This window comes from Mesitornis unicolor, unplaced genomic scaffold (assembly GCF_000695765.1).
Source record: "Mesitornis unicolor isolate BGI_N332 unplaced genomic scaffold, ASM69576v1 scaffold133, whole genome shotgun sequence".
NCBI classification, from domain to species: domain Eukaryota; kingdom Metazoa; phylum Chordata; class Aves; order Mesitornithiformes; family Mesitornithidae; genus Mesitornis; species Mesitornis unicolor.
In genome coordinates, this window is record NW_010176482.1 from 1821 (window position 1) to 19888 (window position 18068).

Sequence of the window (18068 nt, forward strand, 5' to 3'; positions counted from 1 at the left end):
TCTAAGAATAAATCGCTTTAGAATGACTCCTAATAAGCAGCATGGGCAAGGCACAGCCTGACTGTTCTGCTATTTGCAGTCACCCAACACTGCACTAGGAGGCCTTATGGTCTTCAGTCCTTCCACATGCCATCATACCACAGTAGAGATCATGCAATACGTAGCCTTAGTCTGAAGTTATAAAAACATAATTCTAATGAGTTACAGTATGTATTTTGTATATATAATTTTTCTATGAACTGAGAAAAAAATATAGGAAAGCAATAAGTATGTTGCAGCCCCAGAGGTGAATCATGTGGATTGCAGAGGAGACCTGTGCCAACACAAGCACCAGTTTTCTTTAGAAACTAGTCCTGAGTAATGTGAATGTGAGTCACTTCACACCATTTGTCCTAGAGATCAGTCCTCTGTTTAGCTATATTACCTGTGATTATTTTCTTTTGTGGTTTTTGTTAATTTTTTTCCTTAAAATTGTGCAACTTTTCCTGTAATAAAGCAAAGCAAAATATTAATGTTCAGTGAATTATCTAGTCTCAGAAGATGAAGTCTTGAAATCCATGGAACTGCTACTGATGGTTTTATAAATGCTTTTCCCGACATAGGGAAAAAATTCCCATTTTCTCAAGATGAGATTTTAGTTTCTGAAAATATCTCTGCATTCTTAAGTGACTGAATAAGAAACGAGCTCCTTTTGTAAACATTTTGTAAAAGTTGCACTTGAATTGACATTTTACAAAGTTCCCTCCTGACCTAGTATTAGGTGTTGCTTAAATAACCTAATGCTCTAATATACATGTGTGATTATTGTTGTTCTTTCTAAACAGTGGGGATATTTAATCCAGTGGAAAATGTAATAGAATAAATTGTAAGATTAAAAAAAAAATCATTATCTGTGTGGACCATGAGTCTATGAAGTCTTTGATTTTTATCTCTGTCTCTCTTCTGATTTCAGGTTATCACTACAACGACCTTGTATCCCCACAGTACTTGAATCTGATAGCTAATCTCTCAGGCTGTACAGCCCATCGACGAGTGAACAACTGCTCAGATATGTGCTTCCACCAGAAGTACAGGACACATGATGGAACATGCAACAACCTTCAGCACCCTATGTGGGGTGCTTCTCTGACAGCATTTGAGCGTCTCTTAAAGTCAGTCTATGAAAATGGGTTTAATTTGCCTCGGGGAATTGAACCCAAGAGACTCTCTAATGGCTACGCACTCCCAATGCCTCGCTTGGTTTCAACTACTCTGATCGGAACGGAAACAATAACTCCTGATGACCAGTACACTCACATGCTCATGCAGTGGGGTCAGTTTCTCGACCATGACCTTGACCTCACTGTGGCTGCCCTAAGTGAAGCCAGGTTTTCGGATGGTCAGCATTGCAGTTCAGTTTGTACAAATGATCCTCCATGCTTTTCGATCATGATACCACCAAATGATCCCAGAGTTCGAAATGGTGCACGCTGCATGTTTTTTGTACGCTCCAGTCCAGTTTGTGGAAGCGGCATGACATCTCTTCTGATGAATTCTGTGTACCCACGAGAACAGATCAACCAGCTGACTTCATACATTGATGCGTCCAATGTATATGGCAGTTCGGACCGTGAAGCACTAGAAATCAGAGACTTGGCGAGTCAAAGGGGTCTTCTGAGACAAGGCATTGTACAGAGATCTGGCAAGCCTCTTCTTCCATTTGCTACTGGCCCACCTACAGAATGTATGAGAGATGAAAATGAGAGCCCGATTCCCTGCTTTTTAGCTGGTGATCAGCGTTCTAATGAACAGCTGGGTCTTACCAGCATCCACACATTGTGGTTTAGAGAACACAACAGAATTGCCACAGAGCTACTGAAACTCAATCCACACTGGGATGGTGACACGATATATCACGAAACACGCAAAATTGTTGGTGCAGAAATGCAACACATAACATTTAGCCACTGGCTACCTAAGATCTTTGGAGAGGTAGGCATGAAGATGCTTGGCGAGTATAAGGGTTATGATCCCAGTGTTAATTCTGGCATAACTAATGAGTTTGCAACTGCCGCTTTTAGGTTTGGTCACACACTCATTAATCCTTTTCTGTATCGACTGGATGAAAACTTTGAACCTATTCCACAAGGCCATCTACCTCTTCATAAGGCATTCTTCTCTCCATTTCGGATTGTAAATGAAGGAGGCATTGATCCACTTCTAAGGGGATTGTTTGGTGTTGCTGGTAAGATGCGTGTCCCATCACAATTACTCAATACAGAATTAACAGAAAGACTCTTCTCCATGGCACGTACTGTGGCTTTAGATCTGGCAGCTATGAATATTCAGAGAGGCAGAGATCATGGAATTCCTCCCTACCATGATTTTAGAGTTTACTGTAATCTTTCTTCAGCTCAGACTTTTGAAGATCTGAAAAATGAAATTAAGAATCCTGAAATCAGGGAGAAACTCAGAAGGTGAGCCTGAGGTGAAGAAAAACAATCAGTTATCTGAATGTGCATGCAAACTTAGTAGCTAAATGTCTTATCTAGAAGAAAATATTTGTTAACAAATGGTTAAAGGGATTTTTAAAGAAAATTCCATCAATACCAGGAAATAGATATGGAAAATTCCCACATGCAGATAATTTCTCCACTTCTACATCTCTGTGAACAATAAGTAGTTAATATATAGTGTGTGTCTTCATTAAAGTATTACTTTGAAGTATCTGGTTTATAAATGCTTATAAATACGAATATTATTTCAGTGTAAGATCTTATTTAATGCAAATCTCATGCAAGTATTTACAAGTTCAGTTCCATCCATTTTGTACACTGAAATGAGAATATCGTTCATTTTATTTTCGTGTGGACATTCTTCTCTACCAGTAATCTGCTCTTATTTAGTGCACCAGTGTTTGAAAATAAGTCTTCAGCTACCTGCCACCCCTAGCATATCTACGCAAAATCATATGGAGAATTAATGACAAGTATAGTAAAAGAAAAAGTCTACAGAAGGACAGGGAAGAGAAGCTATTGAAAAATAAATGATTCTAAGAAATCAGAAGAAAACTACTAGGAGAAAGGAAATTGTGGGGTAGACTTGTGGACTCCCGTGATGTTACATATACAACCTACATTGAAGGATTTATTGCATGTACACCCTCATGTTTACAAAAGATGTAGCTATATCACTGTCTTTCTTACTGTGAGCTGTTTATAACTGTTGCCCTTAGTTTTGCCACATACTGGTTATTTTGTAAATGTAAAATATTTGATATTAAATATTTGTGTTTTTCTATTTATAGGTTGTATGGTTCCCCACTGAACATAGACCTATTTCCTGCTCTAATGGTGGAAGACTTAATTCCAGGGAGCCGACTGGGGCCAACTTTGATGTGTCTGTTAAGCACACAATTTAGGCGTATCCGGGATGGGGACAGGTAAATTGAAATACCATAGAAACCAAAAGTAATTTTAAATTGAGGATACTTAATACTAGTTGCAATATCTTGCTTCCAAATCCAACTGCATTTTATTTTCATTTATGATTTTAAAATATAATAGAAAAGATGAAGAATACAGGTTTAAAACTTTTTTAGAAGATACAATTTATTTTTAAAATCTGTTACTTTTTATGATGAATAGGTCATACTGACCTCCAAAAACCACCACAGACAACACATGCTGGATTTCCTTTTACCAGATATTCAAGTCACTTACCATTCTGAAAAGTGACTGTTACTCATCTCTTTTCATTGGTACTTAGTTATTTTTTTGGCAAAGGAGTTGTGGTGGTTGAGACTTCTTCACCATCTGCATTACTTAAGCATAGGTTGTAAAAGTACCACTCTGTGTATACAACCCCTATACATATTTCAGTACAAGTAGTCTGCGTGCCAGAAGAGTGATAAAAGCAAACAGGTTAACACAGAATCACAGAATGGCTTGGGTTGGAAGGGACCTTAAAGGTCATTCAGGTGAAACCCCCTGCCATGGGCCGGGACACCTCCCACTAGACCAGGTTGCTCAAAGCCCTGTCCAACCTGGCCATGAATACTTCCAGGGATTATCAGAAATAACACAATCTGATAATTGTTCTTAAATTACTTTACATGCATATTATGTGCAATTTTTCATGCAGTATGAGCTCCAGATTGCTGGTGACAAGTGCCTATTTGTGTCACAACAGGATAATGATACTGCTTTTTGTGTGTGTCTGTTTGCATTTTTCCAGCAAAAGCTTTTTTTTTTCTTTTTTTTCCTCTGAAGCAGCATTTAGAAACTACAGGAAAACATTGAATATTTAGGAAATGTGAGTCTGCTGTCCAGAGAATACAAATGTTTTGAAGCAACATGCCAGCAAGTAGTAAAATATTATTAGACATAATGAAAGCAACTCTCACTTCTTTGAAAAGCCTTTACAATGGGCAGAGGATCAAAGCTGCCAGCACCATGCAAAACAAATGTGCCTGTGCAGGGAAAAAGAGTGATGTTTGAAGGGAGCCTAACTTCATGTCAAGATGGAAATTTCAGAATCTGTTTTTCTGATCTGAGTACTTGGAAATTCATTGGCTACTGTCCAATGCCATATGAAAATTATAGGATAACTAGTTAAAATGAAATGTATTGACCATTCTTTTTAGTTTAGTGTAAAATTGTTACTGCTTTTTCATAAAGTTTAAAGAGCCTCCTACTTATTTTTGGTTGAAATAGGTGGAAAAAAGTATCAATATAGAATTATAACTTTAGTGTTTTGTGAAATGTAAACAGAATCACAGTGAGCAATTCTTATATGTTAGAATAGTGTAAAATGTTTTCAAATCCTGGACAATAACTTGAAATGTTTTCTTATACTTGCTTTTCATAGTAATGAATTATTTATATTTTCTATTGATGACAGACTTGTAGGCCCTTATGTATAAAAAATAAAGTATTCGAAACCACGGTGTTTCCTCCTTGAATATTATGAGTTAACTGAATTAGTCCCTTAATTAGTGTAGTCATTAAAATAGTTTTACAGAAAAAAAATTTCTTAGTGAATTAAACAATCTCACTCATTGTGGTAATAAACTGTGTATAGATTAACCGTGCTTCTAATCTCAGCAATTCTATCAAATTTTTTTCATACCCATAGGAAAATTGCCTAGAGAAAGATATCTATGGTAATTTAAACCTCTACCTTAAAAGAACTCTAAACTTGGTAGTCTAGTGCCATTTTAGATGTCCAAAGATACCCAAGACATCAAGATGGGACTAGAAGAGAAGTCAAAGGATTTGTTGAAGACTTAGGGCCTTCCAGAGTATCAGCATGACACCAGGAGGGCCTGAAGTGACTTGAAGGGCTTACATTGTGGCATCTGGATTACTTCTTCAGACACAATGTAAAGTTGAGAACAGGATTTATGGAATAAATAATTTCATTCTGAATACAGTATTGCAGTATCTCTGGAAAAAAGCATATTTTGTTTTTTCACTAGCAAACTTGTCTTTTCTGTGAGATTACAGGTTATGGTATGAGAATCCGGGTGTATTCACACCTGCTCAACTCACTCAGATCAAGCAGACATCTCTTGCCAGAGTTTTGTGTGACAATGGTGACAACATAACCAGGGTACAACATGATGTCTTTAAGGTGGCTGAATTCCCACATGGATATAGTAACTGTGAAGATATTCCTAAACTGGACCTCAGGATGTGGCAAGATTGCTGTGAAGGTCTGTATACAGATGGATTTGGGTGTATTAATGTGCATGCTATTTACTGTCCGTCCATTTTATTTTAAGAAGATACTTGACTGTTCAGTTTTTTTAAGATGTTACAAACTCATATCTGGAGCACAATGCTTTTTAATTGAATGATTATTCCATATTTTATATTAAATATACACATTTTAAACATAGTATAGATTTGAGCATTCCATGGTGTAGATAACTGTTTTCCTGTTTTCTTCCTTTTTTGGACAAATATTCTTGTTCATTGCCATCTCCTTCAAAAGTTAGGACAGTGAAGTGATTTGCTTTTCTTCAGATATAAACTTTATTTTTTTCCCTCTAGAAACAGAGTTTACTTAGTTGCATGAAACACAGGTCACACTTGGTAGCCTGTGTGTTGGCTTCTGTCTCACATAAGGGTTTTCTGTATGGCCTCTCCTTAGCCATCGTCATATCAGGCTTCACTGCATCTGTAACACAGTTAGAAGATCCCTTCCCAAGAGAATTTTCTGGATCACACAGATCTGCAGAATTATTTGCAGTAGCATAGACAACAAAATACTTCAGAGGACAATGACCCCTCTTTATTGAAACCTTCATGCCAGTGTTATAATTTTCTCTTGACAAAACTTGAATGACATGCCCTGGCTGAAAAAGTATATTCAGGAATTTTGGGAACTTCTCCAGAAATTGCTGTCAAACAAACTACTAACTGTAAAAAACTTGCTTTTATTAGAGAAGATAATGGTAGTGTCAGTTGAAGATTATTAGAATCTTATGATTTACCTAGTAAGAACATAGCTTTCCATAGCAATATATCTTGTAGATTTGCTGATGAAAGGTATCCGGATCTGAGTTCTTCATGTTTTCTACTGCTGATGAACTAGTGAATTGTATTTTTGAAAGAGGTCACATTCTTCCACTAGTGTCCATTTAATTCCTTTGGTAAGATATAATTGTCCCCAATTACAGAGTGCTTTGGTTTATATAGCTTAGAATTTAAGGCAGTAGGTTAAGGGTAAACTGATGGAGGTACCTGGTACAGTAAATACTAAGGAAGGATTCTGACTACTGTGACTTTACCGTGAGAACAAATTCAGGCGTCACTAAAAATGAATAAAGGTAGATAGAGATTTACCGTTCAAAGATATTGCACAATTTAGTTTTTAAACAGACTGCTATATTGTCTTTTCCAGTAAACAGCCCTTTAAATAATAAATCACTGTTAAGAAGATTCTTCTTAGGCAGTGATTTATTATTATCTTCTGGTTGATACTCAAGGACCGTCTCCTTCGAGTCCAAGAACAGTGCATCCTTAGAAGTAGGAAGGCAGACAAGAATGCCAGGCGGCCTGTGTGGATGAACAAGGAGGCCCTGTAATTACTTGGGCACAAAAGGAAAGTTTATGGGGAGTGGAAGCAAGGACAGGTTAGCTGAGAGGATTATAAAGTAGTTGCCCAAATGGCCAGAGATCAGGTTGGAAAAGCTAGAGCACAGGTGGAATTAGATCTAGCCAGGGACATAAAAGGAAACAGGAAGACTTTCTATAGGTACATCAGTGATAGAAGGAGGGCTAGGGATGAAGTGAGCCCTCTCCAGAAGGAAGATGGAGAACTGGTCACAAGGGACACGGAGAAGGCTGAGGTGCTGACTGACATATTTGCCTCAGTCTTCACTGGCAAGGGCTCTAGCTGGGCTACACAAGTCACAGAAGGCAAAGGTAGGGATTGGAAGAAGGAAGTTTCACCCACTGTAAGCGAAGACCAGGTTCTAGACCACTTAAAGAAACTGAAGGTGCACAGGTCCATGGGACCCGATGACATCCATCCGTGGGTCCTGAGAGAACTGGCGGATGAAGTTGCCAAACTGCTATCCATCTAATTTGAAAGGCTGTGACAGTCTGGTGAAGTTCCTGATGACTGGAAATGAGGACACATAACCCCTATTTTCAAAAAGGAGAAAAAGGAAGACCCAGGAAACTATTGGCCAGTCAGTCTCACTTCTGTGCCTGGCAAGATCATGAACAGAAGGCTCTCCTAAGGCACAGGAGGAATGAGGATGTAGTGATTGGTGGTAATCAACACAGCTTAACCAAAGGCAAATTGTGCCTCACCAATTTGGTGACCTTTTATGATGAAGTTACAGCTTTGGTGGATAAGGGAAGAGCAACTGGAGTCATCTACCTGGTCTTGTGCAAAGCATTCGACACTGTCCCGCATGACGTACTGATCATGAAACTGGAGAAATGTGGATTTGATGGATGGAACACTCGCTGCATAAGGTTTTGGCAAGATGGCCGCACTCAGAGAGTTGCTCAATGTCCAAATAGAGACGAGTGACGAGTGGTGTCCCCCAGCGATTGTTATTGGGATCAGGACTGTTCAGCATCTTTGTCAGTGACATGGACAATGGGATTGAGTGCACTCTCAGCGAGTTTGCGAATGATACCAAGCTGGGTGGTGCAGTTGACACACTGGAAGGAAGGGATTCCATCGAGACGGACCTGGACAGGCCGGAGAGGTGGGCCTGTGCCAACCTCATGAAGTTCAATGAGACCAAGTGCAAGGTCCTGCACCTGGCTAGGGGCAATCCCAAGCACAAATACAGGCTGGGTGGAGAATGGCTTGATAGCAGTCCTGAGGAGAAGGACTTGGGGGTGTCGGTCGATGAAAAGCTCAACATGAGCCAGCAGTGTGCACTTGCAGCACAGAAGGCCAACCACATCCTGGGCTGCATTGTAAGAAGTGTGGCCAGCAGGGTGAGGGAGGGGGTTCTGCCCCTTTGCTCACTCTTGTGAGACCCCACCTGGAGTACTGCGTCCAGTCCTGGTGCCCCCAAAATAAGAAGGACATGGAGCTATTGGAGTGGGTCCAGAGGAGGACCACGAAGATGATCAGAGGGCTGGAGCACCTCCCCTGTGAAGACAGGCTTAAAGAGTGGGGGCTGTTCAGTCTGGAGAAGTAGAGGCTGTGGGGAGACCTTACTGCATCCTTTCAGTTCCTGAAGGGGTCCTACAGGAAAGCTGGGGGACTTTTTACAAGGGCAGGTACCAATAGAATGAGGGATAATGGTTTTAAACTGGAAGAGGGTAGATTTAGACTAGATATTAGCAAGCAATTCTTTATCATATTTCACCAGTTCAGGATAAGTTCATTTTGCCATGGTTCATGGAGCTTGGCAAATGGTTTCACAAATACATTAATAAAATAGATTTGGAAAAATTGTAAAGCTCTCCTGAGAAATTGTGTGTTGATTCTCTAAATGTTATGTTATCACTGAGCCTTCTAGAGTAGGTGTTATCTTTGGAAAGTCTTTAGAGTATTCAGCCATTCAACAGCCTAACTTGTATTTTCATTCAAGAATGTTACTACCAGAGAGTACTACTGGATGCAGTACAGTTAGACAACTGCCAAGCAAAAGGCTAAATAACTAGTGTTCTTTAAAAAAACTGCCTATCTGTATCCCCTTCCTCTGAACTCTTTTGAAGTCTGTGCAGAGGTTAATGAAGAGAAAACAGAGTATGCATGGCTTGAACTGCTTTCTTGTGTGGATGAATGGGTGTGACGTTTTCTGTGGGAATTCAGGTTGAAGAAATTAATTTAAAAAATGTCTTTAATTCTGTGGCACTAGAGACTCACCACTGTTCTGAGGTGAGGGGCATACGCAACATATATTCAGGAACATTTACTTTAAGTGAAATGTATTCTGGTTTTTTGTTTCTTTGAATTTATTATTTAAAAGAAAAAAAATTAAAGCCTTCTCTGTAGTTAAGATACTTCTGATTATTTTATAATTAACATCATCCTAAGTTAAAATTTAGAACACAGTGCACTTTATGTATGTTTAATAAGTGACCCATATGTTCAGTTGTTTCAGTTTGGTTAAAAAACACATCTGTTCTTGTTAGCCTTCCTGTTTTATTCAAGTCAAAATACTTTTCCATATTAAGAATGGAGCAAAGTCTAGCTGGAGGCCAGTCACAAGTGGTGTTCCCCAGGGCTCAGTGCTGGGTCCAGTCCTGTTCAATCTCTTCATAAATGACCTTGATGAGGGGATTGAATGTACCCTCAGCAAGTTCGCAGATGACACCAAGCTGGGGGGAAGTGTTGATCTGCTAGAAGGCAGGGAAGCCCTCCAAAGAGATTTGGACAGGCTGAACCGATGGGCTGAGACATCCAAACAAGAAACTTTTGGTGCTTTTTTCAGGCTCTCTAGGGAAAAAAAAAACAACCCTTTTTTTTTTTAAGTCCTCGATGTACGCTTCCATGATTACTTTTACTGACTTCATATGTCAATTCTGACCCCTAAACAAAGAAACAATAAGACTCATTTCCTTCAAATATAAGCATACTGTTATGGTTATGCCAACAGTTTTTGTGAGATGGATTATGTAAGAAAAAAAAAAGACTAGAAATTAGGTGCAAAGACATACTAGCTCAAATGGAAAGATGTTTTTACTCCAAATGTGTGAATTTAAAATATTTTCCGTTGTGAGTCTTTAAAAGTTTCACACTTTTTTTTTTTGTAAATAAAAATGAAAAATTTCTTTAGCCTTTTGTTTTTTGTCAAACAATGACCCAGGAGGAAGTGACTCAGACAAGATGCAAGTCATCCACGTAAGTGTATACTGATTTAGGAAAATGTTTTTCCGTAACTTAAACATAGTTTTCAGTTAGAAAGTAACATATCTCCTGTATCAGATATTGTTCTTTTTTTTTTTTTTGATTCAGGAAAATGGTTTTATATAACTTACAATTAAACCTGTTTGAATCCCACTGAACTATATTAGAAGAGTTAAGAAACATTCTTAATCTGTGTACATTTCTACATGGTCTTCCAGTAGAATAGACCTTTATTTACGAATTCCTACATGTTTAAGAGCAGGCCAAAAATTATGCTATCTGTTACTTCTGTACTTCTTCCAGAAAGCAATTTACTTTTTTTTTTTAATTATTGTGCTTTATTCCAAGTTTAAAATTTGTCTGGCTTTTACTTCTAGTATTATATATGCACATCTCATTATGCCCTTTCATCTTCGGTGAAAATACTAAGCAACACTGGGCTGAAAGCTAAATGCTGTGAAGAACTAACGTTTAAAAATGTTAACAGCAGTCTCAGTGTGAGACTGCAAGATCATTTGTGACAACGGAAATTGTTTACCAAGAACTCTTCAAAATTCTAAAATGATGCAATTTATGCCTGAACATGTTGGGTTTTTTATAAACCGATCTTGTGGTTTGCTTCTGTTATGTCTTTTTTTTTTTTTTGCTTTCTACATTCAAATGTATTCTTTTACATTTAAGTTTACTTTTAAAGGCAGTGTCTATTAGCTTAACAAAAATTCAGACTATGCCAGGCTAATAAAATAAAGTTCCATGATCTGTAATTTTAAGGATTACATACTTTTTTCTTTGAATAGAAGTACATTTAATATAGTCCAGCATTTCTGTATGGCGACAAATTTTATTGAGAGGAACAGTATTTTTATTTATACTTCATCCAAACCAATATATTTTATATTTTTTTTCATGGATCCACGGTCAGTAAAATACAGTTGTAATTCACAAATGTAAGATAAGGAGACTTAATCGATGATGTTGCTTTGTCTTCACTACCAGAGGTCTCATCCTAGTAGTTGCTATCCCTAGTGGGAAGCGGCAGGGAAGCAGCAGGCTGGCATTCACTGTGTTTAAACCCAAACTCTTGAATGAGTCCCCAGACCTATGATCCCAGCCTGTCAAAGTCCTGCTGCAGGCAGTAGAGAAAGAAATGTCTCTAGAGACAATTCAGGCTGCAATCTCTTCCTGAGTCAATGTCCACTGACTGTAAAAGAAACATGGGTAGGAAAGCATCCCAAATGGAGATGTCGCGGTGATTTGTGCAGAACAAGGTGGTTGGAGGTTTTCCTTTTTCTCTGTTGACTGTTACTGCCTTTCTAAGACATTGATGTCTTCACAATCTAATGGACAGGCTACTTTTTAGTGTCCTTACTTTTCAGATTTCCAAATCTCTGTGGATTTATAGTCTGTCTGAAATTATTTTTATTCAATCATCATGATTATCAATGGTCATGAATATCAATGATTCAATGATATTTATATTAAGAAGGATACACGTTTTTGATCTGCAAAACTTTCTGACTAGTCTTGTTTAATTTTTCTGCTTGGGAGATTGGATTTGCTTTGGTTTGGTGACAAGAACTTAATGGTTCTCTGTTGACTTCCTGCAGGCCATCCAAAACCTGTTCAGATCCTGAAGACATGATATATTTTTAAATGTCTTTAGGCTATCATTAGCCATATATTATAACTTTATATAGTCATGTTCTGTAAATTATCTGGATATTTGCTTTCCCAACAATGTCTGGGCCTTCTAGTTTTGGTAGCATCAGCCTGTGAGCTTTGAGGTCAACTACAGAGAACATAATTATTATTAGAATTCCCAAGTATGCCAGCTGGGAGATGACAATGTGTGTTTTCACTTCATCTTCTCCCTTCTGTGCCATTATTTTTGTCCAGATGTTTAAATAATGTTTATGGAGAATGAATCTGTTCCAATCTGAGCAGGCTACTGTTGGATTTTAGACCAACGTATTACATTATTTCCTGCTATTTAATTTATTATTTATTAGAAATTTTAATTCAACGGAAGAAATTAAGATGTGCAGTGTAAGGTGAAGGGATGTGGCCTAACTAGCAGTAACAGAAACAGCTATTTTGAGTTAGGAATTCATTTGGGGGGAAAAATCTTTTTCCTGTGTTGTGCATTTTCAAGTAGCTTTGTCAAAACATCTACTCAAATAATCTTTTGACATTTCAGACAGTTTCAATATTTCTCCTCCCTTTTACTGCTCCCACTGGCACTACTAGGAGTTCTTAGAAAACATACAGATGCTTACAGTAACAGCAACTTAGTTGACTACATTAAATCTCAGAAAACTGAAGTATAATAAAATAGAAGCAATAGTTACATTGTATGTGCCTTTCTTCACATTTCCTTATTCTCTCAAGTTGTTTTAGCTTAATCTACAGTTAGATTAATTCTCTTTAACCTAGATTTGGAGAGGATTGACTGGGCATTAATAATGCTCATTACCTCTAAGTGTCAGAGTGTAAATCTAATTTACATTGTAGGTGCATATTTAAAACCTTATGAGAAATAAGGCATTTTTTTGAAGATGTGACCACGGCTTCCATATACAAATGGATTATCTTGACACTTGCAGCACAAAAATACCTAGCTTCTGGAAGAAAACATTGTATATAGAGAAAAAGAATTATTAGATTACTCTTACTGGGTTTGTGCAGAAAATGAATTGGACTGGGAAAATTTGGGGAAATTTTAGGTAGGTAGAAAAATAGAGGTTTAGGCTGATCTTTCTCATTTACCACTACTGCTAAGATATTCTTCATTTTAAAAAAAAAAAAAAAGAACTATGTAAACTTCTTCGGTTATATTTTCTGAAAGCTAGAGCATTCGGCTGTCCTGCACCTCGCAGCAGCGACAATCCTCTTCCTCATACCTGAAACAGAAACTAAGAACAAGAGCTGTTAGTTTGGCAAGTTGGTATATTTGAGTCTTTGAAAACTACAGAAATGACAGGTCTGTGTACTTGAAGTTGCCACTGAACATATTTAACAGTCTAATGTTATAAAACCTTCCCAGGACTTTAGACCTTTGTTTCTAAAAACCTGCTTAGGAATAAAAAAGAAACGGGCCATTGTGTTATTGTACAAAAAAATAAAACAAAATCTATATTGTGAGAGATTATCTTAGCAGTTATAAAACAAAGGATAGCAGAAACCTTTCACAAATTGCTTCCAAGAGAAACTAAGATTTCTATGACACTCAGGGAAAACTTTAAGCAACAGATTATTTTAAGAAAAAAGTCATTCAGACCAAAACTAATTCTTACTCCAGTGGCCCATCAGAGTGTGACCCCTTTTCTCACCATACTAAATATAGAATTGTCTAAGGGTGATCAAAAATGCGTTCATGCCAAGCATCTTACAGACACAGCAGTCTGTTCCTGCCTGAAAGAGCGTTGTTTATGAGTGGGCAGCAAGCAGATTGCGTGAGAAACAGCAGAACACAAGAAGACTGAACAATATGTTGGCAGTTAATATCCATCTAGTTCTTTGGTGGAGCTGTTATTATAGGAGGAAGGTAATAAATTTACTTAAGAATGGGACTAGTTGCAAGGAAAGAAAAGGGAAGGAGAATGGCGTGGACAAATTATGTTCAAGAATGATCTGTAGGTATTGGTTTTGAACTGAAAATCAATCAGTACTTTTTTTTTGTCAGTCTTTTTTTTCCTGTCTTAATTGATGTTAAGGCATGGACAAACTAAGTTTTTCCCAACAGGGAAATGGTAATAGTATAATTTAAGTAAAAGTCTAATATAATTAAAAATAGTCCAAGGTACTTATTTTTGTATAAACACAGAACAACCAGTGGTATTATTTGTTCAGTTTATGTGAGACAAGGACTTCATGTTTGTTTCTCAAGTTGCTCAGTTCAAGTGTTTTGAGAAACATTAGAGAAAATTACTTTTCCCCACATGCAGTTGCCTTCATGGCTCATTCTGCTAATACCAGACTTAGCTGGGGTGTGTCTATGGGATTCTGTACTTCTGTTTCCCTTCTGTTTTCTTAGCTGTCTCTGTAACAGTTGAACATGCTGATGGTTCTTGCTGCAGCTTGGCCCATTATAACTTTTTGATTTAAAGCTTTTGATTTAAAGCTTGCTTGTGAACAGCAATGAGAAAACTTCTATTTTCTCATTGCCTCCTCTCCAAAGTGCTTTTCCAGTTTTTCTTTTCTGTTTTAAGTGGGACACATTCCAAATACTCTCTGTGTTTGGAAGTCTAAATAAAGTGGACTGAAGGAAAGACATACTTCATCCTGTGAAGATGTCCTCTTAAGATCTTAGAAAAAGATTTCTGTCATCATTATTCTCAGGCTTGAGATTTTCACTTTATGTTGAGGTCTTAGAGTCTGACTGCTGATACCTTCAAATCCCTCAAATATGGAAGTAGGGCTGGACAGCCAATGAAGTGTGTCTGCAAATGATCTCCAGGATCTAATTAAAGATTCTCTTTCAAATGCCAAAAATAACAAATAATGATGCCTGGAATAGATAAGGAAGCAACAGGCTGGTTTTTTCTATCATTGTTTTTCTTCCATATGTAACTACTCCATTCCAAAAGCAGAAAATAATTAAAAGCCAAGAGAGTGGAAATTTCACAAGTAAAAAGAATAAAGTAAAACCGATATATTTGTAAAAATAACCATTATTCCTGTGTTTCATACTAAAAAGCTGGTCTGTGCATAATAAAATTCTCTGCATCCATCTGGCTTAAATATTGTATCACTGAGACATGTCTGACTGCCATCACACTGATTCCACAGAGACCAGACTGAATGTATTAATTGCCTTTGACAACTCAGAAAATAGTGTAAAACTATATTAATTTTATAACTGCTGAACTATACTGTAGTTTATAACGTGTAATTTCTTGCCTAATTTCAGACTGTAGAACTAGAGGGCAGTTTAATGCGTTTTCATATCATTTTCGGGGAAGACGTTCTCTTGACTACAGCTTTCAGGAGGACAAGCCCTTGAAGAAAATGAAAATATCCAAAACAGTAAGGTGAGGATTTTTGTTAAAAAAACAAGTATGAAAAAATGTTTGTTTTAAAAATTAAATGAAACTGAATGGTTTCTTTGTAAGTGCGTACCATTTTTTCCCAGTGTCTATTTTCTCAAGTTTATGATTGATGTATTTAATTCTCACACTTCTGCATATCTGCTAACAGTAAACCACTTTTTTTTTCCAAGCTCAATTTGTGTAAAACACTTTGTGAATGACACAGTATAGTGCTTTCATTCTTCCTGTGCTTTTCATGAAAAAACTTAGTAAGGAAGCATGATTTAGGGGACTTGGAATCCCATATTCCTACTGTGCCTGCAGTAACCAAACTAAATTATTTCCTTTCCTCCTTGGAGCTGCTAGGTCCTTCTGTAGAAATAGAAGGAAACCAAGTGTGATAACACTAGCATAATAATTTGTGATAATGGTAGGGGATTGCTTCTATTGTATTACTGAAATACTTAGAGCAGCAGTGGAGAACAGGACTGCAACAGAAAATGTCTTTTAAAACTCCCTAATCCTCAAAGTACTCTAGCAAGGAAGTAATTCACAATGTCTGTCACAAATTATCAACTGTACAGGGTCCCTGCAATTTCCAGGGAATTAAAACTTATCTATGAATAAGTGAAATGAAATGAGTTCTACTTAGACCAAACATTTCTTGTGAGGATCCTTCATAATGAGCTATTTTGAGACTCTTTTGAATTGTAGCTCTTTCCATATAGCATGTGTTCTTTTAGCAAATAAAATTATCTAATTGACTGAAACAACCAGGCAGTCTGCCCATTCTGGCAAGGAAAGCAGCTAGACAGATATGTAGACAGGTAAATTTAGTTCAGCAGTTTCAAATACTCATTCAAATGTTATAGCACGGAAGAAGCACCACCATTATATTTCACGTAATTGATAGGAAGCTGTCCTGAAGTAATCGAGCCTTCAGGTGTTTAGGATTTTAGTCAGGAGAAGACAGCAGCTAAGTGTAATCTAATTTAATATGCAATAGGAAAAGGAAGGTTCCTGTGAAGTAATCATTGAAGAAGGATCTTTCATCTGTCTTTGCAAGTGAACTGTTAAAGTTTTAAATTTGCCAAAGAGCAATTAGCTTTTTAAAGATGCTAGTCTCATAATTCTAAAACTGTAGAAGGGTTAAATTAAAAATGAAAGCAAAGAAAGATAAATGCTTGTGTCTAAGAAGGAGCTTGTTTTTGCTAACTTCCTGTTTAACTGTGTTTCAGAAATGAAGCTAAAAATTCTGCAACAGTCCAATTACTAATTAGGATTACAAAATAATAAATCTGCGATACTTTATTTATAGAATAAAGAAAGCTAAAGCAACCTCAGTTCTTTAACATTCTCATCAGTTCTCATGCTCGTATTTAAATTGCATTTGTGGTGAGAAGATTTTTTTCTCCTTTCCTTTTTTTTCTTCTCATTTTCAATAACTCCAGCAGGTGGGGAAGATTAAGCTTTTTGTTATAGAGTCACAGCTGGTTTACTTGAATTTTGGCATGTTACATTGTTTAGAGTTCTTTTTCTTTAATTTAGATGAAAAACTATGGGAAACTAAGTGGCTTGAACACCTGCCAATAAGTGCTGTTTTAATTTATGCAGAAAGACTATAAATCATGAGCCCTATTATATGAGAGAGGATTTCTTTGCCAGTTCGTTCTTTGGGTATCCCTTAGCTCTGGAAATGACACGCTAACAAAATAGGAATGCTTGTGTGGCTTCAAGGATCTTAATGTAACAAGTGACTTAATGATTAGCGTTATCCTTGTTTTGGAATACATGTTTTCTTAAGTGGTGCCAAATAATATATTAGCTATTGACAGTTCCTTTGATAACGGTTTCCCATCAACAGATTGAATCGATTAACATACTTTAGTGTTCTACATCTCCTATTGGGTATCAGCTGGAAAGTGCTATAGACAAAAGAGGCTGGATTTTGTGTCCGACAATCAGTATTGATTTCAAATGTTCATTAAAATGGGACACAGGAATATGTTCATATCTAAAAGTACTCCTTGTTTACTTATGAAAACCAACTTTTTCATTTCAAAGTGATATTTCTTTAAAGACATGCTTTCCTAATGAGTTTGTAGAGGCAGAAACTATGAATCTGAATGCTAAATGTGAATTTCATGTTTGGAAGTAACACTTTTTAAGATTCTCTCACTGTTGTCTGCTTTCATATTGGACGCTCAAGAAATTTCCCAGTGAATTTAAGATGATGCTCTTTAGTGTCACTGATGACAAGTTTGTGTGTTCCCCTGCATGAAATACATACATTATTTTTCTTAGTAGAAGAAATTCCCTGTTGCTAGTGATACTATCAGTAATCCACAGCTCACCTGGCCTGAGTCACCCATGGCTCTCATGTGCTGTTGTGGTTCATACAGTTCCTACATTTCTTGGTTACTCTTTTAAATTTTTGCTAAGTGTTCTAAAATATCTAACCAAATGAAAATGAGTTAAGTGAATATCCTGACTTGACATTCATTTTTTGCAGTTTTGCGAAACAGAGTAAATATTTTCGTAATGCCACATCAGCATCTAATGAAAATACAAACATGCCTGCAGTGAATGACTTCAAAGAATTTGTTTTGGAAATGCAAAGAACTATTTCAAGCCTCAGAAACCAGGTAAGGTGCTATAATGGATAGTCTCTAATTAGAGATTTAATTTATAATGTTTTCCTGGCTGACTGGGGAAGTGCCACTTGAC

The 18068-nt window shown here is 37.0% G+C and overlaps 1 protein-coding gene across 1 annotated transcript; it reads left to right on the forward strand.

Moving 5' to 3' along the window:
• Positions 1–909: 909 nt before the first annotated feature.
• LOC104538504 (peroxidasin homolog) lies at positions 910–17986 on the forward strand (the record flags this gene model as incomplete). The annotated part of the gene is made up of 5 exons (XM_010181737.1): positions 910–2456; positions 3287–3421; positions 5487–5695; positions 15224–15344; positions 17854–17986. Coding segments are annotated over exons 1-5 (2145 nt in total), but the record flags the coding sequence as incomplete, so codon positions are not given.
• Positions 17987–18068: the final 82 nt, after the last annotated feature.